The 22,545-nt window shown below is 48.2% G+C and overlaps 1 protein-coding gene across 7 annotated transcripts; it reads right to left on the bottom strand.

The window, feature by feature from the left end:
* Window positions 1–443: 443 nt before the first annotated feature.
* AMMECR1L (AMMECR1 like) lies at window positions 444–20,920 on the bottom strand. 7 transcript variants are annotated; one of them, XM_060153105.1, is made up of 9 exons: window positions 20,701–20,920; window positions 19,079–19,188; window positions 10,652–11,096; window positions 8,495–8,605; window positions 8,076–8,190; window positions 7,327–7,417; window positions 5,719–5,815; window positions 4,746–4,799; window positions 444–4,030 (listed from the first exon to the last, which is right to left on the bottom strand). In XM_060153105.1, exons 3-8 carry the CDS (start codon window positions 11,056–11,058, stop codon window positions 4,772–4,774), a joined length of 849 nt encoding a protein of 282 aa, XP_060009088.1. In that variant the 5' UTR covers window positions 11,059–11,096; window positions 19,079–19,188; window positions 20,701–20,920; the 3' UTR covers window positions 444–4,030; window positions 4,746–4,771. The 7 variants fall into 7 exon arrangements, with proteins under 7 accessions (XP_060009088.1, XP_060009089.1, XP_060009083.1 ...); XM_060153106.1 differs by lacking the exon at window positions 4,746–4,799 and adding an exon at window positions 5,972–6,088; XM_060153100.1 differs by lacking the exon at window positions 4,746–4,799.
* Between the last annotated feature and the right edge of the window lie 1,625 nt (window positions 20,921–22,545).

The following is a 22,545-nucleotide window of genomic DNA, read 5'->3' on the forward strand; positions in this document are numbered from 1 at the left end:
AAGGTTATTGGGTATCATGAACACCACACAAAAACATGCAGGCTGAATAAATATGATCTGGTTGGCTGTCTTTAAAAATAAAATGACTAGGGGCTTCCCTGGTGGCACAGTGGTTGGGACTCTGCCTGCCAGTGCAGGGGACACGGGTTCCAGCCCTGGTCCGGGGGGATCCCACGTGCCGCGGAGCAACTAAGCCTGGGCGCCACAACTACTGAGCCTGCGCTCTGGAGCCCGCGTCCACAAGTGCTGAGGCCCACGCTCCTGGAGCCTGTGCTCCACAACGGGAGAAGCCACCGCAATGAGAAGCCCGCGTGCTGCAACTAGAGAAAAGCCCTCGCGCAGCAATGAAGACCCAATGCAGCCAAAAATAAATAAAATTAAAAAAAATTTTTTAAATGACTATTACTACTATTCAAAAAAAAAAAGAGGCAAGACAAAGAACAATTTTTACCCATTATGATTTATTCTCTACAATACTTTGTTAAAGAGTTCAATGATTTGCACTCAGAAGTTATATAGCCAAGAGGCAACCAAGTGTAATACAAAGAATTGGTCTAAAGTCTTTGCACTGAAGGCCATACAAAGTCTCTTGCTTCAGGGAAATAAGAATGAAAATAAACAAAAAGAACAAATAGCTCCCTAGGCTCCCGAATCTCAATAGAAAATAACATCAACAGTTAGTGAAATTGTAGGTGTTAACATATCATGGAAAACAGATCTTGTGCAAATATTAAAATTAACACCCAGGACTTTTGTACAGATGATATTTATTATAAACAATAAAATATATGTAATGTCTCAACTACAAACCTTTCACGTTGAAAGGGTCTCTAACATGAGTTGCTTTTTAATATCATGAAGCGAAAAAGTTTAAGAACCTCACAGTGGAAACAATCCAACACCGACGAACTCTAGTGATCAGACATTCTCTTTTAGTTAATGGAGAACAAGGACAATTCGAAATTACAGAGAATGTCCTAGCTGTGGGTATTATGAGACAAGCCAACCTTCCAGACCAAAAGGCACTCACAGCTAGGGATGAAACAAACTCCGAACCAAACCAGCCAAGGTGGAGCTGGTTCCTTGAAAACAGTGGTTACTGTTCAGCTTGAGCAGCCCAAGGACAAAGGAAACACCGAGCAGAAAAACCTTCCCTTCTCTTCAAACCCACCACTCCCACTACGTGGACTGGCCGCCCTCATCACTGCTGTGGTCAAGCACGTGGAAGGCAGGTCAGTTCCAGTTCGGAGCTGTCATCTCCCTACGCAAAGCTGCCACGTGGATGATCCAGACTTAGTATTTTTCCTGAGAGCCACCTGCCATACATCTTCAGGAGGTGACCTTGACCGTATACTTCCAGACCACTTCCTGACTAGGCTCCATTCGGGACAGACACTGCCAGTGCCATTCCTCACGGGGCCAAACAGTTTTCCTCGGTCGACTCCTGAGTCCCCTCGCCAAGGCAAGAGGACCTCGAGCATCTCCACTGCTGGGCTTGGATGGGGGCGCGAGGGAATGTGCAGGGAGTCAGGCTTCTTCACTCCAGAAAGTGGAGAGAGCCCACGGAGCCCTCGTCAGTGTGGTGCTGGGCTTCAGGAGCCCGATTCTTGTGCACTGCTATTTTTCCCCCCCATTTCCTGGGTTTTAAAATCTTCTGTTCATTTTCTTAAATGGCAGGTATCCTACCCCACCCTCAATAAAATAAAAAAACATACTATACGTTGGGGAAGACAAATAGGGCAACATTTCTACGAGAAAAAATAGGCTTGAAAGAGCATGGCACTGAAAATGCTTGCATGACCAGTCTCACTGAGCGTGCTCAGGGGTGAAAGTTTAGCACCATTTTTTTTGCTTTTTTTAAACTTTAGAAATTAAACACAACTTTCAACATAGAAGACTTGAACAGGAATGAGTGTAGCCCTATGTATCAATACTGTTGTACAAATTGGAGGTGGGCGGTTTAGTCCAGAGCTGCTGACCACCCTGACATCGATCCATGGCACCTAAGAGTAACTGCCGTCACATTTATGTGCAACAAGACATTTATTATTCTCAGCAGCAGGAAATCACGAAACAACCCCTTCCTCTTTGGGAGCCTGTTTTCACGAACACCGCGAGGGAAAGGCGGCGGCGTGCAGCAGCCCAGCCCGCGTATCCAGACGTCAGCCGGCGCTTCCCTTGCCCGTTCCACACCCTCGCCAACAGCAGAGGACTGTGCCGAGCTCACCTGCTCACCCTTACCCATCTCTTCAAGAAACGAGACAACTATGCCTAGAATGGCACGTGTGTCGTTCCTCAGATTGTGCCTCTGCTCCCCCTCCCCCGTTCCTGGCAGAAGCAAACCCCAAAGACCCTTTGACTTGAACATCTGCCCATTTTCGGAAAGCCACACCACTACCACATAAACATTAAAAATAAATTAAAACATTGTGTTCACTGGGTTGACACCCAATCCGCGTCGAGAGTTCTCTAAACACGTTGTTGAAAACCAGTGTATCACCCGTAGGGTCCTTTCTTCCAAGTGGCCACCTCTTCCTGTGAATCATTTCAGCAGTGCCTCTGCGACCATGTTTTCAAAGCGTCTTCCAAGTCCCCAGCTTCTATGAACTTTGCCACCATATGAGTGAAGAATAGGCAAGAGGGAGGAGAAACTTGCTGACAGGTATTTGGAATCAGCAACAACGAGAAAGGGAAATATGCCACACGAAAGGATGAATGACCTAGAATAAAATGAGCTATTTGGAACTCTGCCATGGTGGGGTAAAGATTCCCGGCATGTTAGGCAAGATAAAGATTCACCTTGTTTAATGACACAGCTTTGTTCTAAAGTCCTGTAAGGACTGTAACAGCAACAGTTTTCCCACTTCTACAGGCAAACTAGAAAAAGGAACTCCTCTGCTTAAAGGTCTCTCAGGATGTTTGCCGGAACAGAAAAACAGCTTAGAGACCCTGGATTCTCTCCTATGCCGACGTGCCCTTCTAGAGCCCGACCCAAGTGCTTGTCTGAACACCTCTGCCCTCTGAGAACCTAGATCCAGCTATAGGCACTGCCACCAGTAGAGGAGTGAGGTAGCCGGGTGGTAAGGAAGAGGTCTCTCCCTCGACACTGCATGCAGCGATGCCGTCAGGACCTCCCGCGGGCATCCCAGTCCATTCCTCTGCAGGCTACACCACAGCGCTCTGTTCGATACCAGGAGACTCAATGCAGGAAGAGTGCCAGAAAATCCAACTGATAGTGGGATGAGAATTAAAACCTTTGAGGCTAACTGAGCAATGAGATCTGCAACGCCATCCAAAGGGCTTCCGATCTTGAGGTGGGTCTCTGTCCAGGAGCCGCAAACGACTCATGGTGCCCACGTTCGACCCTAACATGGCGTCCACTTACGAAGCATGGAGGTTGAGATCAACTCGTGGTATGCTATACACTGGAAGTTTAAAAAAAGGAATTTAAAACAACCTAAAAACGTTTCTTGTTGGTCTCCGTTGCCCAGACTGCCAGGGGAATACACCTACTCGATCTGGGGAGGCTGCAGGGGTGTGTGTGGGCTAAGCCTTCACGGACCATCAATTCCAGCTTCCACTGAGTGGCCAACACACAGGCAGCGAATCACCAGCGGCACCTGCAGCCAAGGTCTTCTGAACCCACACGGAATTCTCACTAGTCATGGAGGAGCCCCAATCCAACGGAACCCCATACTGAGGAAAGGCTGAGATAAGGCTTGGGCCCCTCAAGTTCTGTTTCATTCGATGTAACCCCGCCCCCCTCAGTCAGCTGGAGGCAGACTTGGCAACGGAAGCTAGCATCATAAAATGGTGCAGTAATAAAAGTAACTGGACCAGGAAGAGGAGGCATCTGCTCCAATGATGTCATAGCCATTGGTGGCCACGGGGGGGTGGGACTGGTCATGCAGCCGTGTGTCAGGAGTAATGATTGTAGAGGGGCGGGGCATGAAGAGCGCCATTCTGGAAACAGTGCTGTCGAGAAGCAATATATTCTGCATAACTGATTGTCACCTTCTCACTTCGGTACCTGTGTAAGGAAACAGGACAGGGTATTAGGAACCCCAGATACTTCATTTTGTAGTCACGCGGCAGAGAAAACCAAAAGCTTATTCCACATTTTGAAAGAATAAAATGGAAGACCAAGAGCAATCTTACTTACAGAGAATGAAAGACGACAGCACAAGAGAACAGTGTTGTTATTACAAATGAACGAGATGGAAAAGCACACTCACAATTCACCCCTGAGAATCTGTTTTCTGCACATCCCACCTTTAAACACTTCATATGCTTATCACCAGGCTGCTCTTAAGCAATCTGCTACTAGGGTCTGGGTGAAGAATTTCAAGGTCAAATTACATGGGTAGCAGACTGGAAGATGGCTGCACCAATGCCCAGTGTAAAACGCATATCTACTTTCAGGTTAAAATGTGATAAATTTGACAGAAATGCAACCTCAACTTGCAGAAAAGCAACAAACAAGTTATTTATAAACTAAAAGGGGCACAGATACCTAATTCTGGGTCAAATTCTGACGAAGCAGGTTAAAAGATCCTGGGGCTATAGAGGATGGGTCTCACTTTCCAGATGAATATGCCATATCATATCACAGGGTCATCAGAACAGAATTCATAGCACTTTGGCCTTGCTCTGGAAAGAGCCATGAGTCAGGATGCGAAGCATGGGGTGTTACAAACCTATGGAGCCTACTACAGACCACAGGAGCTGGGTGTGACAATCCTTACCCAGAGCCATCTCTTTCCCACTGTAATCACTCCTCCACTGCAAGGTGATTATTCCTGAATTTTGACAGGGAAATGGCTGTTCAAATAAATTATAATAATAATGATAATAATAATGCTTTGTATTTGAAGATTTTTCTTTTTTTTGGAATCCAAAGCATTTCAAAAACACGGGGTTATCTTCCAGATAGACCTGTGAGGTTACGATATTGATTATTCAGCATTTCACAGATGAATGGGCCAACGGAGGTCCACAGAAACCCCACAGAAGCTAAACCTTTCAGTGTTTCCGAGTTCAGTAGGGATGGGAAGAGGACTGACATCTACTGACCACCTACTACAATGTTGCCTGGCCCTGGACTAGAACTTCTTCATACATTACCTTACCACACCCTGAAATGACCCCAAGGCATTACCATTCACCTCTTGCAGACAGGAAATTTTTTTTTTCTGCTCTGAGAGGTGGAAAAACTGGCCCAGGTCACACAGCTAGGAAGTGGTGGAGCTGGGACTCAGAGTCCAGTCCATGCATATTCTCCTACACTAGGCAGCCTCCCTGTAGAAGTATTAGCCGCAAACAGGCAGAGGCGTTTCCTTGGAACTATTCCATCAACAGGCCACCTGACTACATGTGATGACTTCAACTGACCCTGGACTTCTGTACTGAGAGCCTTTTCTCCTGCCTTCAGCCTTCCCGCTCAGCCTCCCAGCAAGTGGGTCTGACAAAGACACCCACGACCTGCTCAGCGGCTACTCTGCTCCCGCTGTGCTGGCAGCTTAGCCGTGGACACGCCCAGGATGCTGGGGAGTCTCTGCCTTTGCTGCCACTGCTTCCTCAGAGCTTCAACCTCACCCATACGTCTTCGGTTTAGAGACATTAACAGAGAAAATTTTTCTCTTCCCCTGTCTGTCAAAAGTATCCTCCATCCAACCCCAAGTGAATTAAAATGACAAGGAAAATAAGACAGTGGCTTACCTGGTGAGTTTGATGGTTTTTCTGAATTCACTGGTAATGGGAGCCTTAAAGCCACCTTTCCTGAGCAAGGAGTCTATCGTCTGGATCTGATCCCAGTCTGAGGAGAAGGCAGGCACACTGAGGTCAGCGCACAGCGACACAAGAACGGGGCCGTGCTCTGACACCACAGTGACAGAACAGAAGCAGCCCGGTCTGCTGCGGGCGGAGCAAGCCTGGGCACTGCCCCACGTCCCTGGAGCCCCGTCTGCCTCACTGGCAGTCCAAGGAGAATCCGAGATGTGAGATGACGCCCGACACACGTCACTAACGGCTGTCCCCAGGCCCCCTGCTTCTGAGTCTTTCCTGTCAGATATGATCCCAGTATAACTACCTAGGAGCAAACATGGTCCCAGCGTAGACCAGCCTGTAGGCCCAGTGCTGTAACCAGGGCTGTTCTGGGAGAAGAGAGAATTCATACTCTGCGCTTGTATTCCTTCGTGCGGCCTTCCTTCGTTGCGATGATTTCTAGGAGTCGTTTTCTACTACAGAGACTTGACAGCAGGAAGGAAACTATTCCTTTAGGAAGGCTGGGAAGGTGTTCACATGTCTACTGCTGTGTTGTTCTTGAAACATTTTCAACAGATATAACCAAATATATCAAACTGAAAACCAAAGAGAACCCCCTAAATTACTGCAGTAGGTGCCTTGCTTTTTAAATTTTCCCAACCAGTTTTCAAACGGCAAAAGTGCTTGCTTATTTACCTATATTATCATCACATCTCACTCTCAGGAAGTAACTCCTGGTGTGCCTCCTTGGACAGAAATGCCAGATTTAGGATCTCAATGAAGCGGTTAAAAGGCTTCCTCCTTTTTATGTCGTATCCTCACTGCTTTTAAAAAGTTTAAACACAACGACGACGGGAACCAACAAGGCAAGCCCTCTCCACAACATCAGTTCGCTGATACACTGAACCGGATATTTTTCTCTATTCCAGGTTCACACCTAACAGATACATATTATTTTCAAAACACAGACCAGCTCCAAGAAAGAAAGAAAACTGGGTCATACACCAGACTGCACGAGCAGCATTTTAAGGTATTCTTCTAACTATGCTTTGAAAGAGAAAACCTGCCTGACCCATTTCCTACCTTTCATGTCCCACTGTAAGAACTAAGTAGCTACTGAGTTCTTTCAAAACACAGGAGAGATTATGTTCTGCATTCTTCCAATTATCACACTGTGTAGTAGCTCACGACCAGAAGGTCAAAACCCACTAATACGGGCAACCTCCCTTTACAATGAACTCCAGAATATGACCAAGTTGACTGCTGGAATTTCCCTACAGTTAACCACTGCAGTTTTGGGGGCCAAGAAATACCACTACTCACTGAAAGTACGTGAAACGAGCAGCTGGGCGTGGGAAGTCTTTACCCCTCTTCTCTTCCCAGCTCCTACATCTTTGGGGGAGTTTCTCGTTCTTTAAGAACTTGACAGATATGGGGAGAGGAAGAAAGGCACTCATCCTTAGTTACAGTTAGGCTGAAAGGCAACACACTCCACTCTCCTGCCCTTTACTTGGCAGCACTGTGAACTGTATCATTCACAGAAATTCCATGTGTCCAACTCACCTTGTTCCTTTGCAACCTCAGGTAAATATGTGGCTGTACGTTTGACGCCTTTTTCATTGACGAATTCAATTCGAATCCCATGGACCCCAACCTACAAAAACACACAACCGGTAAATGGCATTTACTCACTCTAGTGGAACTTCAATTATCCTCATATAAATCGACACTGCCCCCTGACCAGCTTGACCCAGGGCTGAGAAAAGGGGAGGCTCTTGCCTTTCATGACTTACTCTCTCTCTCTCAGGCATGGAAGCCAAAGAAACTGCTGCTTTAGGGAAAGTAAGAGTCTACGTGCAGCCACCTCTCTGAGAGTACGGAGGCTACAGAAATAAATTCTCTCAGCAGTTCATCCAAAGATCTTGAATATTCCACCTTTAATCTACTCCATTAAGAGAACATGCCACAGGGTTTTGATCTGGGCCCCTGACTCTGCACACATGGCTCCTGATAAGGGCTTACCACAAAGAATCAGGAATGTTCTCCTTTATCCCCATTCCTATTTCTTATTAGACATGGGAAAAGGATGTGCAACGGAGTAGACTGGGAAGAATGGGAGAAGGAAGCCTTCCCATTTCTTCCTACTTCTGATACCGCAGCACCTTTTCTGTCACCCAAGTTGCCTGCAATTCCTCCCAAGCTCAGCTTTCACATCCTCAGACCCTCGCTCAATGAAGGAGACACGTTACCATGTACTAACCCGAACCCAAATGCAACGAGAGACGCAGAGTTCCAAATGCGGCTGCTCTCACCTCCCAGTCCAGGTAATCACCGGCATCCTCAAAGTTAGTAAGGAGGGAGACAGAGCAGAAAAGCTTAGGCAGCTCCTCTCGGGTCAGGGGGGGGAATCGGCTGTCCTTAAGTGCACTGGAGGGGACAGAAAACACAAGTGAGGCTGCTCCAGGGTTGGGAGCCAACATCATGTGCCGAACGCTTATGGCTCTTGAGCTCTGCAGAAAACATCCACTATCCATCAGCCCGAGCATGCTGCCAACAACCTGACGACACAAACTGCCTGCACTTGGACTGGAAGTGACTCACCGGATTAAGTCCCCTACATTTCCTGATTAGCCAAAAGAGAACACTCGGACTTCACCACTCAGAAGAGACAGGCAGTTTTTTTTTCCATTCTTGCCAATCATCTACCAGTCTTACGTGCGGTTGCCATTACCTGGTTAGCGTGTATTCCCTGAGTCCTGAATGAAGATTCATGGCTGAGAAGGTCCCAATGCAGCCACGAAGCCGCTTGTCCCGCCCCGTCTTCCACGTCACAAAGAGCGGACTGAAAGAGCAAGCACACATCAATCAGGGAAGAAGAAAGCCTCGGCTCCATCCCCGTTCATCTGTTCTTCCCCTCAAGGATGGTTTCCTGACGCGGGCTGTCTGAAAGGCTCTGCCCTCTCTGCCCTCTCCGAGCCGCGCAGCCCCAGGGTGTAAATGGAGAGGAAATCGCCGCGAGGCACGAGAAGAAAGGCCCCTGCTCACAGCCTCACTCCACTCTACCACCACGTGGACGTGCCGTTTTCTTCTTCCTCTGCCCAGGACTCAACTCTTTCTTTCTTCTTCTAGTTCTCCATGTCTTTCTCCTCTTGTTTACTCTCTTTCCAGGTGTCTATGCTCCCAGTTCCACCTTCATGAAGACACACGGGGCCTGCACACCTTCTCCGCTCAACCCCACATCGTGCCCATCATTATTTCTGCCTCTCCTGCTCATAAATTCCAGAAAAAAAGAAAAAGTCTCCTCAAGAAAGCTTGTTCTCGGGGAATTCCGCGGCAGTCCAGGGGTTAGGACTCTGCGCTTTCACTGCCGAGGGCTCGGGTCCGATCCCTGGTGGGGAAACGAGGATCCTGCAAGCCAAGTGGCGCCGCTAAGATAAAATAAAAAGCTTATTCTTAGCAGAAGTTAACCACTTTCTAGGCCCAAGTCATGCTGCATTAGGCTACATCCGATTGACGCTGACAGATGTTTTAGGCAGAGGTTACAGGGCTGTCCCCTCTTCCTGAAATTCCTCCATATTCCTATGCCCTTACCTCTTTGATTCTTGAGTTAACACTTCTCAAAAGCAACTTAAATTTTTAAAGTTATCTAACTTTGATCATTATTACAAAGAGGATCTCCCACCTACCCATCTTTTCCTTCCAGGAAAACACCTGAACACCACCAGCCAAAGTTAATGTTCCAAAACCTGCTCAGAAACCCTTCAAGAATTCCACTGTCTCCACACCCTACACTGCTGCGGCCACCACCTACTCTTCCAAACCCACGTCCCTCTCCTGCAAGGGACACACCTGACCCCACTCAGATCAAGGCTTAGCCTCTCCACCGACTCAGTCAGGATTTTTCTGTTCACGGTATCGCATGGCAATACTTCCCTAAAGAGTGAGCACATTTTTCTCTGCATTTCTTCTCCTCTGACACAATCACAGGAGTAACTTCCTCTCCACCTCTGCCCAGACGGTGTGTGAACACTATTTAGCTTCTGTGTGTGATCTGCCAACTCAAGTCTTCCGAGAGCAAGGACTGTTTCTTCATACTCCTCCATTCCCTGCCCAGTGGGGCTATGCACCGCCTCAGTATGGCATTAACAGTCGAGGAATGATGATCAGTCAGTGAATGCTCTAAAAGCATCTCCTAAAAAAATAAAAATAAAAAAGCAGCAGTGCTCTTTAAAGCCACCTCAAAGCTGCTTCCAATTGAGAAAGAAAGCATTGGCATGAGCATCTTCACTTAACTTTACCCTTTACACATATTCCTTATTAAAGTCATTGACACCTCGAGGGGACTTGGGACAAATAACAGAGTCTTGAACTAAAAACAGTAAAGCAAATTCTGACATTCTTGGTGGGGTGCCGGCAGCCCCATGGGACTGACAATGAACCAAGTGAGGGGACCCTTGTTAAGAGCATCTCAGCTCCCACTAAATGAGCTCCTAGTCTCCCACCTGGCACCCAGACACTGGCAGGTCACTTGGGCTTCAACGGTGCTCGGGTCCACAATGGTGTGATGGTGTGACTTCTCCACGTGAGGTTAAATGACCTACCCACTGCCATTTGAACCAACAGAAGACCAAGAACGAAACCCTCCTGATTCCCGGAACGTTACTTTGACAAGCCAACCACTCCTGCAAACACAGCCTAGTGCCCTTCCATTACTGAGCCCAGTGAGTGTTCTAGACATCGGCTGCACGTTTCTCATCATCCTATTCCCAACAACCTTTGCCCAAATCATGTTAAGCTTTTTGTAAGTAGCAGACTCCCTCAAGAGAATGCCCCCGACAGAGGCGTCATGCCTTTCTCACCATCCCCGACACGCGACCGCTTTACTCACTAGGGGTCATTGGTGAATCTAGGAAGGCGTGGCTGTGGGAAGCCGTAGAGGTGACAGTAGAGGACGTCGAAGCAGTAGCAGCACATCTCTGCGGTCACCACCAGATTCTTGGTGGTGCTGGCAGTTCCATTGGGCCTGGGGAGAGGGCTCAGCGCTCCCGATGCGGGGTTCATCCGTGTAATGGGAGGGTTTCCAGGTCCCAGAGTTAAGTCCGACACGTTCTCGCGACCACCGCCGCCGTCCACATGCTGGTGGTTCTGAAGAGGCCCCGCGCTGGAGCCGGGGACGGCTGTGGACTGGCTCCCGTGACCGTGCGTCCCACCTGCAGACAGCTTAGGCTTCTTAACCCCACAACAGCCTGCTGCCAGCTTGGGCTCCAGTGGGGGGACGCAGCGTCTTTTTCCCATCCTGAACCAGTGCTTGAGGTCTGGAATGCTGCGGAACCCTAACCCAGAAGAGAACATGCAAGCATTAACTCAAATGGTTAGCCGCAAGGAGAACACAAAATTCAAAGAGAAAGGGTCTCCATGGAGAGGGTAGGAGCCATCAAATTCTTTCTTGCCCAGGTCACATTGGTTGCAAAGGGTGGCAGACCAGTGGGCTAGAAGAGACCCTGAGTTCCAGACTGAAGGCGCCTAACCTCTTCCTCAGGGGGAGCTGTTTTCCACTTTCCATAAAGGTTATCATTGCCACGGACGGAGGCAGGCCACAAGCAGCTCCCTCTTGCCCAGGACTCCCTGGGCAGAAAGAAGGGTGGGGTGGCAGCCAGCATGCAGCTGAATGGGGACGCTTCAAGACCTACTGGAAGACTGCACTTGACCTGTCAGGTGCCTCATCAGGACGCTTTCTCTACCTTTTTAGAGGCTCCAAACTGAACCACCCTATTTTTAAAGAACCCCAGAGGAACTTTCATGCTTTTCCTTGTTTTTTTTTTTTTTTTTTGGTACGCGGGCCTCTCACTGCTGTGGCCTCTCCCGTTGCGGAGCACAGGCTCCGGACGCGCAGGCTCAGCGGCTGTGGCTCATGGGCCCAGCCGCTCCGCGGCACGTGGGATCCTCCCGGACCGGGGCACGAACCCGCGTCCCCTGCATGGGCAGGCGGACGCTCAACCACTGCGCCACCAGGGAAGCCCTGCTTTTCCTTGTTAACCACATCCTTTCCTCATTTTCCTCATCACTAACCTCAATTTCTCTGTGTAATTTTAGCCCCGGACCTCTGTGAAGATGAAAGGCAGCAGCTGTTCTGACGAGAGCACGCTTTCTAACACCGGGCTCCCCTCCCACCTTTCCGTCCTCACAGCTGTCCTGCACAGCCTTACTCATTTTCTTTGGTTCTCCTCTGAACTCACTCCAAGTTCTACACTTCTGTCAAGACCCCATTCAAAAAAAAGCTACAACCTAGGAGAAACCGTTATTCACACAAATGACCCAAGCTTCACAGCCCTTTTGTGAGGCAGCCATTTCTGCCCTGTCATAGCAAGGCAGACAGATGCAAAGCCATCAGCTTAACCAAATGTGGCATCAGATGGCCCAGGAAACCGGCGAGCCCCAAATGATTAAGGGGAGGAAGGAATCTTTTTCCACTAAATTCTTTTTCTTAAAAAGCCTAAGGTGAAGATATATAGTTATAACATGGTCAAGATCCTTTCTGTTGTCTGTGTCTGTAATCAGCAGGCTCAGGAAAAGCGATCCTAGTTATTTCAATGTTGATAATACCAAAGTTTGTAAAATTCTGCTGACTTGAGAAAAGTACACTTTGTTTTTCCTCAAGTCATTACCTGTTAGTTGTAGCCCTCCCACTCAAAAAAATATATATAATCCCTACCTAAAATTTTCCCTGTGGTTTGAACACGTAGCACACAACTGCCTTTTAGGCACTGCTCTACTGTATAGTATTTTGATTGTAAATTCTACAACCTTTTACATCAAATTAGATATGCACGTACCCATTTGCAATGCCGTAATTTCTACAAAAACAACCTGCCACTTTAGGTTGAATGAGATACAAAAATTTCACAAATATTGCTTATGTTCTTGATATATGCTGACCCCTAACAAACACACATTTTTGTATCTAAGACAGTTCTTCGGAAGATGAAAGTTGTCTCTAGCAGAGGAATAACAGCTTGCATGCTTCAATGTCTGGCCTGAAACAGGGGCTTCTTTTTGAGAAAGCCTCACGCACGTGATGCAGTAAAACCTCCAATGACTAGATTGTTTCTGAGCACGGATATCACTGCCTTGTTCGGACTGTTAAGAGAGGGAGCAGAAGATCTCGGTTAAAAATGCTGCCTCCACGCAGTGGTTGAGAGTCCGCCTGCCGATGCAGGGGACATGGGTTCGTGCCCCGGTCTGGGAGGATCCCACATGCTGCTGGGAGCCATGGCCGCTGAGCCGCTGAGCCTGCGCTTCCCGAGCCTGTGCTCTACAGCGGGAGAGGCCCCAACAGTGAGAGGCCTGCGTACAGAAAAAAAAAAAAAAAAAAAAAAATGCTGCCTCCAGAGTCAAATGGCCTGCGTTCAAATCCTGATTCCTCCAGGATTAACCTCTCTATGCCTCAGTTTCCTCAAACGGGGAATAACAGGAGCACGTGCCTCATGGGGCTGTTAGGAGAACTGAATCTAATATGTGTCAGCTGCTTCCACACAGCGTCTGGCATAGAGTCAGCTGCTCTTATCATCTGGGCTTATCATCTGCTCCCACCAGGATGGAAACTTCCGGAAGGCCAGGACTTCGCTGGGCACTCAGGGCTTAGAGCATCGACCAGGTGCTCTTTAAACAGGATTTCACTGAATCCTCAAAACCACTCAGCAAGGAGGACAACGTTACCATCATTTTACAAAGGAGGAAACTTAGGTTTAATGAGCAAGATAATCTGCCCAAAGCCAGACTGCCGCTAAGTGGCAGAGTCAGGATTTGGACCGCAGTCCATCTGTAAGACTCCAAAGCCTGGGTCTTCCCACCAAACCACAAAGAAGAACGAGGCCTGCCAATAATATCCATTGGATTCAGTCCCCTTCCTAAGGGCATGACTAAAAAAAAAGAAAAAAAATCAAGGGTATACTAAAAACTAAAAGAATAGTTTGCAAAATCTTGCCAACAAAAATGGAGCAGGGAAAAAAAAAAAACCTAAGCCCAAAGCCAGTATCTCCGCCATCCCGCTGACAATCATCAGTACCCCTGCCCTTGTCCCTTGACTCCACAAGGGATGGCACTGCCCTCTGAGCTCTTACCTGACTTTCCACCTTGTGCATAACTGTGTGCAGGGGGTTTAGGACACGTGTTGAATGAAGCAGAGGGACCATCTCTCGAGAGCTAGAGTTTTAACAGCACCAACAGGGCCCTGAGGCTCTGCCTCTAGAGAGTCCCAAAATTCAAAGAGGCAAAGAGGAAGGGATAAAATAGGTTAAAAAAAGAAATCTTTCCTCATTCGCCTTACACCAAAGCACACCTGAACGAAGGGCGAAATGTCATGAGATAGTGGCAACTCAGGTGTTTCTCTGCAGGTGCTATCAGCTACCTGACTGTGAAACGTCCTACAACAGAGCAATAGAAGGGATTTTCAAACCATGCCAAGGCAGGTGAGCTCAAGCCTAGGAAGGTTCTGCCTACACATCACGTACAATCACCGATCTGCAGTGGGGCATGATCACAACTGACACCAAGAGAATACATTTAACAATTCCCCCTCCCCACCTATGATGTGTAATCTGTAGAACCCACCCAAATCTTGTGGTTCCTTAGGCCCGAGCTTTCTCTGGAGGCCACTAAGCAAACAATTCAATAGATATTCTCAGTTAGTGACCAAAGGCAGAGTTAGAGACCTTCTGCCTCAAAAATATATTAGAAGGCATTTCTTTAAAAATTTGTTCCATAGGGCTTCCCTGGTGGCGCAGTGGTTGAGAGTCCACCTGCTGATGCAGGGGACGTGGGTTCGTGCCCCGCTCCGGGAGGATCCTGCATGCCGTGGAGCGGCTGGGCCCATGAGCCGTGGCCGCTGAGCCTGCGTGTCCGGAGCCTGTGCTCCGCAACGGGAGAGGCCACAGCAGTGAGAGGGCCGCGTACCGCAAAAAAAAAAAAAAAAAAATTTCCATAAATTTAAATCTATAGAAAATTTCAAACATATGCAGCCTACTTACTCCATCTCCCCACCTCCTACTGAATTTTTAAGGTTTGTTTTTAAAGGGACCAGTATTTTACCTATCTGTCAGCGTCAAGCAAATGTTAAGTGAACGACAGGAAAGACTGAAGGTGCTGGCAGTGAGTACTTTTACTTACCATATCAACCTCAACCTATCAATTTCATCAAGTTCCTCTTTAAAGTGAGACTCTTCTAACCCCACTCCAACAAAGCGGGCATCTCACCACAGCTAAGTGTCCCAGACTCGGCTCCCGGGACTGTCCTACAATGACCAAAGACACATTCATTTCTCCAACCGCTCGGCTTCTGAGGGCACAGTGTGAGATCCCTCAGAATAACAGCATTTCAATACAACAGACTAACCTGCTGTCTGACCAGCTAAAAACAAATACCCCAACGGCACAGTCTACCTCTTCTAGGACTGTGTGCATTTGTTCTCACTCTTCCCCCAAACCTCATAAACACTACCAGCAATGGTATACTGATCATAGTAGGAGCAAATAAATGTTACTCCTGTCAAGCTGGTTCATCTGAAGTAATTGGAATCAGGCAAAAACCCTTGCTTTGTCAACACATGTATCACTAAGACCCTTCGGAGCCTTCAGTTGGTTACTCTTTCAAAGCTAAACTCAAGGGCCACTTTAAGGGCCAATGGCAGTGATGTCATTTTCCTACTGTCTGTCCACTTTAGAATGAACAATGAAAAAGAACTAGTTAAAACTGGATTTCCACCAGATGGAGACAATACCCACACTTCCACAAAAAGCTGGAGGAAATAACAGGAATCACTGTTTTACCTCTTAAGACCGCCTAACCTAGCAAGTGTCAAATGAAGTAAAGTTGCTCTCAGTGTTGCAAAAGTCACCACACCCTTTACCTGACATGCAGTATTCAAGGGGTCCTGGCCTTCACGAGGGTGCACAACAAAGGCACCTCTCCGGCCCCCTCTGTGGGAAAGCTGAGCAGTGTGTTGTTGGTCTGGGCCCAGTGGCCCTACAAAGCCACTTAAATTCCAGCCAGCAATGAACTCACCAACACCTTCAGTCTCAGAGGCCGAGCCGCATCTGTGTTTTTTCTTTCGCAACACCTAACACAGTGCCTTGCACATGGTACACACACCAACAACCTTATCTACAGATCTCCCAGCAATTCCATTTAAGTTAGCCTTTCTAATAAAAAGAATATTTATGGCACAACCTGACTTTTAGATACTCTTGTTTCCCTGTGAGGTGCTGACTGCTGAGTGTGTCAGAAGCTGAAAAGTGACCAAAATACAAGTATCTATTATTATCAACAATGTCAACTCAGGGAATTCCCTGGCGGTCCAGTGGTTAGGACCCGGCACTATCACTGCTGGGGCCTGGGTTCGAGCCCTGGCCGGGGACCTAAGATCCCGCAAGCCTCGGGGTGTGGCCAAAAAAAACCAAACCAAAACACAACATCAGCTCTACTCAGCCCAAACCAAGGAATGGTTTAATTCATAGCAAGGTGGAGAGCCAACGTGGACAATTCGTTCTAAAAAACACGTCAAATATCCCCTACAGTAACTTCTTGGTTTGGTTTATGGTGGTAGCTGGCTTCTTGGCTAAAACACAGTAACTGGTCAGTCCTAGACTTGGCCACAGGTGCTGTTTAACTGCAGGTTGCTCAAGGCTTTCCTTCCAAAGGACACACCTAGTTTCTAAACTGCACTTGAAAAGAATTTTCTTTTCTTTATCAAAGATGGGGCGCTTTAAGAGCTACCCAAGGGAGCATTATTTGTCTGGAGGGCAATTTACGATTTCAGGGGTTAATACACAACTATACTCCAATAAAAATTTTAAAAAAAGGAGTTAATACAAATGATGTCTCATAAATTGCTGATGTTATAAACATAAACAAGGTGTGGAGACCAGTACTGAGGGGAGGATGTGAGAACACCCTGACAGACGTGGCTGGCTGGACAGGAGGGCCTTCCTCCCTTGCTAGGGGTCCCTTCCAAGGCTCCTAAGTCCACTGAAAACAACAAGCTGGTGCCTTCCCAGAGCAGCTCCCATCTTTGGAGGACACAGCCCAGGCTTTGGGGTTACTGTCTAGGCTCAAATCCCCAATCTGACTTACCAGGTACAAACTCAGGCAGGCTGTCACATCTCTGTGGACCTGGGCTCCTGCTACCACAGAGGGCTTAGCTGTGAGCAATTCACTAAGACATGAAAAGCATCTAGCACTTCTCTGGCACAGAACTCCTATTCATTAAAGCACCTGCTATTACTAATACTAGGACTACCTTTACCGATAAAAGTAGGGTTTGTTATATAAATAACATAGCTCTGAGTTCTTACGATTTCTAGAGGGATAAATGTCCTCATAATCAAATTCTATTAAGAACTACCATGTAGGCTCAAAGATATTATTTTTTAAAAATTTTTATTGGAGTATAGTTGATTTACAATGTCATGTTAGTTTCAGATGTAGCGCAAAGTGAATCAGTTATACATATACATATATCCACTTCTTTTTTTTTTTAGATTCTTTTCCCATATAGGTCATTACAGAGTATTGAGTAGACTTCCCTGTGCTAGACAGTAGGTTCTTACTAGTTATCTGGTTTACATATAGTGGCGGGTATGTGTCCATCCCAATCTCCCAAGTTATCCCTCCCCCACTTCTCCCCTGGTAACCATACGTTTGTGTTCTACAACCGTGACTCTACTTCTGCTTTGTAGATACATTAAAAGATCATATTATTAACATGGGCTTATTACTCTAATGACCTTGATGCTTTTCCTCTTTGGAGAGACATGCTTCTAATAAGTCATCCACTGTTTTTTTCATTGTGAGACACCAGAAGATATAAGGAATATTGGGCTGAGAGCTGTGCACAGTTCTGTTCTACAAGGGTCCTCTTTTAAGCTTGCAGCCATACACTAAAAAGAAACTAAATTTGTTGTTGTTATTACAGATACCTTGATATATATTGAGTACTAACAGAACTACTGAGTCAAAGCAGTTAGATTTCCAACAATAACCAGATTAAAACATCTAGAAGAGCCTGGAGGTGGGGAAAAAATAGAGAGAGAGTCATCTTTTGAAGCCCCAAACAGCCTATGCGGGGGCATGACCTTATAACAGAGAAAATGGATTTGGAAGGTAGGCAAAAAGCAAAGAAAAAAGAGGTCTCTGTATTTTCTTCTGTTATTATTTACTCTCCGGATGTCTATTCAAACCAAGCTTTACGCAGAAGGGAACAGGCTGCTGTTTCCTCTGTGACACAGAGTTGAACTGAAATCCAATTTAATCATTATTTGAGCAGTGAAACGGCACCTGAGCTATAATTCTGGCCTACTTATTATGGAACAATTCCAAGAAACAGATGAAAGACCCACAAACATTCTGGTCATCATTTCAAATAATCATTTCTACACGAAAGCCCATCATACACACATAAACAGCCAAAACATTTGCTGTGTGAAAATTTTCCCTGCGAAAAAGAGATCTACCTATACAATTGCTTTTAAAATTTACAGATTTAGAAAAATACACAGTACTATACACTTTCATGTCAACTTAGCTTAAGGAAAAACATGACCACAAGGAGTCAGATGCTCTGTTTTCCTTTTAGATCCCCTCCCTTTACTCTGTGAGCTATGGCAGGGTGCCAGATCCTTCTGGGCCTTGCTTCTTTCATTCGTAAAATGAAAATATTTGTCCTCTGCCTTCCTCACAGAGTGGCTGTGAGCCTCCAGTAAGATGCGAAGCGATCTGGAAAACTCTCTTACAAGTGTTTGCATACCGTTATTAACACATTTGAGGGGAACGCAGCAGTAATAAAAATTTTTCCAGAACTTGGTTTACGTGTAGACTTTTAATTATTTTTAAGAAAACAGTATCACCCTAGCAGATTCAGGGCAAAATGTTCCATAAATCTCTGAAGATTATACCCATGTGGAAGACACCCAATAATTGACCTTGACAGGAACTGCATTAACCTACAAGTTATGATCTTTGTCTTTAAAAAATGCATAATTTGGGAAGCGGTGGGAGGCGGACCTTATGTACGCGAAGGGTAAGTGTAATACTACACCACCATCTAGGTCACTCTAATGGGATTATGGAAAATAAACTTGTCTTTACATATAAAGAGAGCAAGTGGAAGGATTCATCAGCTTTAGGACACCCTCACGGAAGCAGAATAACAGAAGCGAACAAAGTAAACCTACATCCTAAAGTCCTAGCACAGGCCTAAAACGAAAAAAGAGAGCAAAAGCAACAAAATTCTAGTCTAAGTATGTCCAAGGTAATACTCACTGAAAGCAGAAAGTTTGTATTGCCAGGGGAACAGCTATAACAGAGGAGGGGAGCTATTTTGTCTCTGAAATGAATTTTCTTCCTTCCGATTCCATTCCTTCTTCCTGTACCTAAGATGGAAATGCAGGTGCAGTGAATGAACAAAATCAAGGCAGTGCCGGGGTAAGAGATGGTTTCTGAAAAACTACAACTCAACAGAGCAATTTCTAGAAAGAAAAAAAAAGCTAAGGAACAGGCTTTCTTTAATTCAAAACATTTCAAAATCTAAATATAAGGCAGCAAGGGCAACCCCATGCACAAAATCATCTCATCCCTGGTGCCGTCACCAAGAAGGGAGGACGGGGGGATCAAAGGTTTTATTGAACCTGAACATTAACACACATTAAAACTTCCTCTACCGCTAATTTAGACCAAAACTTGTTCTCAGGCCAAGATACACCATTTCAAGGTTCTCCACTGGCTTCAGAATACAAACAGATTCCCAAATCCTCTGCAAAGATGGTGCTGAAAGATTACTGGACAGCATGCCAGGGTCCTGAGGCCAGGCCATCTTGTTATCCCAGGTGGAGATGATAACTGTAGGTAAGAGTCACCCATCATACTCTTCGGCTGGCATAAATCTCTTCGTAATCTCTTCACCAACTCTCCCCACCCCCCCCAGAAGTAGAGATGTGAGTTATTCCCAAAGATGTAAACAGGAGACTCCAGGCCCCACCCACTCTATCCTAGGAGAGGACAGTGAAAGAGGATAGGCCCAGAGGGATAAGGGTGAGGGAGTGTGGCAAAGTGAGGAGTTCAGATCAGGACAGGGGATGGAGGAGGGCGAGGAATGAAGGGCAAAGCTCACAGCCTGGGAAGGAGGGAGGCATAAAACCCACAAGAGTGTCAGGTGGAGGGATGATGGAAACGGGGACTCTGGGTGGATAAGGAAGGACAGAATGAGGGTGGAGTTGGGAAGAAAGAGAAGAAGAGGCAAAAGCGTGCGTGTGAAAGAGAGTTCAGCAAGGAAAGGGCGAGATACAGTGGGGAGAGGAGAGGCCAGAGTGGGGAGGAACCAAACAGGCAGAAAGAAAGGTGAATGGTAAGGAAAAGGGGGTGGAAGGAGAGCGTGCGGCGCCGGGAGTAGTGGTGGGACGACCCAGCGACTGGTAGGGCAGCGAGGGCCGAGCCGCGGGGGTGGAATCCAGACGTCGGGCGGGGGAGGGGGCGGTGGGACTGGGGGCGAGGGCCGCCAGGCGGCGCCGGAGACCACCAAACTTTACACGACCCGAGACTGCTTCCTGGAGGGAGTGCAGAAAGGAGCTGGAGCCTCGCCCGGCCTCGCCTCGCGGCCCGGGGGCAGGGGCGTCCGCCCACCCCCCTCCCCAGCACGCCTCCTGACCCCCCTGCTCCAGGCGGGCACACGCGGCCCGCAGGCCCCGCCTGCCGCCTCCTTTCACCGCCGCCCGGGAGCTCCCCCCAACGCTGTCCCGGGACCCTCTTCCCGAACCCGGGGGGGACCCGCTCCCCGGCCCCTCCGGTCGCCCCGGGGTGAGGAGGCCCGGCGCGCACGGCGGCAGCTGGAGGGAGGCCGGCCCGGCGGGCACGGGGGAGGAGGGAGCGGCGCGGACCGAGTTTCCCACCTTTCCTCCTGGCCCAGACGCAGCCGGGGCAGACGGAACCTCTCGCGCTCTGCCTCCTCCTCCTGCTTCATGGAGCCATGCACCTGGGTGGGGGCTCCCGAGAGAAGCGGGCCGCGGGCGGGCCAGACGCGCGGCGCGGACGGGGCGGGGCCAAGAAGGCCGGCGGGGGGCGGGCGGAGGAGGAAGCGGCGGGGCGGCGGTAGCGGTAGGAAAGAATTGCTAAAGGTATTCCCCGGGGCAGCTGGAGGACTGAGCCGAGCCGGGACCCGAGTCTTCCGGTATCCCAGCAGCCACCGGAGGCAGTGAGGTAATGGAGGAAGAATGTAGGGAGTCCTCCAGTGGTCCACACGCCCTCTAGCGAGTCGCCAAAACCATAGAGATTAGGGAGCCATCGGAGCACCACCCCGCTATTGTCACGTGGCCTGACTCCGCGCACTTTATTGGCTGGCGCCGACTCTACGGGATTGTATTTAGGAGGCTGCTTCCCAGTCTTCGGGCCGAGTCCCCGGCAGTTGGAATAAAGAAGGCGAGGCGGTGAGGCACGAGAGGAGGCTGGCCAGCTGGTTTCTCCCCCGACCCAGGTCACTGAGCGGGCCGAGCGGAGCGCCCGGCTGTCAGGCCGGCCGGCGCAGTGCACGCCGGGCCGCCTTGGCTTCTGCGAGCGAGCGCAGAGCGCGCCGGGAGTTGTAGTGTGGCCGGCAGGGCGGCATTGTCCGCGACGCGGCCCAGGTGCCGGCTGGGGACGTCAGCCGGGGTGTCCCGGCCTCGCTGCTCCGCCCTCTCCCGCGTTAGGACCCAACACTCACCTGCCCACGGCTTTTCTTCCCGAGCGCTCACGCTCGCGTCGCTTCCCCCGACCGGGCCGCAGCCTTCGAAAGCAGCCAAGAAGGCGCAGCTCAGACCAGCTTTAAATGCAGCTGACCCACTGGCTCCGGCCAGGCCTGCGGGGAGGTGTTCCAGGCTCGGCCTCCAGGCCAGCCTCCTCGTGGACGGGAAGGGGCAAACTACACCCGGGTGGTGCCAGGAGCCCACCTCTCTGACTTGACCCTGTGCGTCCCCAGCCTGGAGACGACTCAGGTGGAATTACCCACAGTACAGGCTTAATTCAATAGGTCGACTAAACACATTCCTCAGCACTATAGCAGGGCAAGAGCCTCAAACAGAGCACTACAAAAAAACTCAGTTTTTAAAAATTAGGAGTAAATCATTTTACTTTCAAATCCTTGCTATTTGATTTGACGACTTAACGTTTTTATTTTAATTACAGATGGATTTGCCCTCAAAGTCTTTTATTTCTGCCCTGCTCCCTCACCCTAACCACTCCAAACAAACCGTTTAGGCCCTGCAGTAAAGGCATGCCCTATTTTAAAGTATTGCCAGTCTTGTTAAGAACACACACTCAACCCCACAGTTTTGTTTATGCACAAAGGAATCCTTAACGTGTTTGTCTTCAAGGAGCAAAGAAAAGTACCTAGTAAAAAATGCAAATCGTATCTAACAGTGAAGCTTTCCAGCAAAAACCTTCTGCTCTGGAATGCATAATGTACTAAAGCATAATAAGATCTACTACAAGACTTTTAGCATAATTACCTGTAGGCAGCAAACACCGAGAGTGATTGGGACTCACAGAGAACCTGGCAAAGCACAGCAGTGGAAGAAAGGGACAATGATGCCTTGCAGAACGGGAGGTCGATTTTTTTTTAAAGCCATCTATAGCAGTCTTCATAATTCCTGTCACAGTCTTGATGAGCTTATCTGCTGTCGAGGCCCACATTGGCCAGTTCCTAACCTCTGTCGGCCTGAGAAGCTACAAATTAGATGATCACATGGCCTAGAGCCAGAAAT

The sequence above is a fragment of the Lagenorhynchus albirostris genome, chromosome 6 (genome assembly GCF_949774975.1).
Source record: "Lagenorhynchus albirostris chromosome 6, mLagAlb1.1, whole genome shotgun sequence".
NCBI lineage: Eukaryota > Metazoa > Chordata > Mammalia > Artiodactyla > Delphinidae > Lagenorhynchus > Lagenorhynchus albirostris.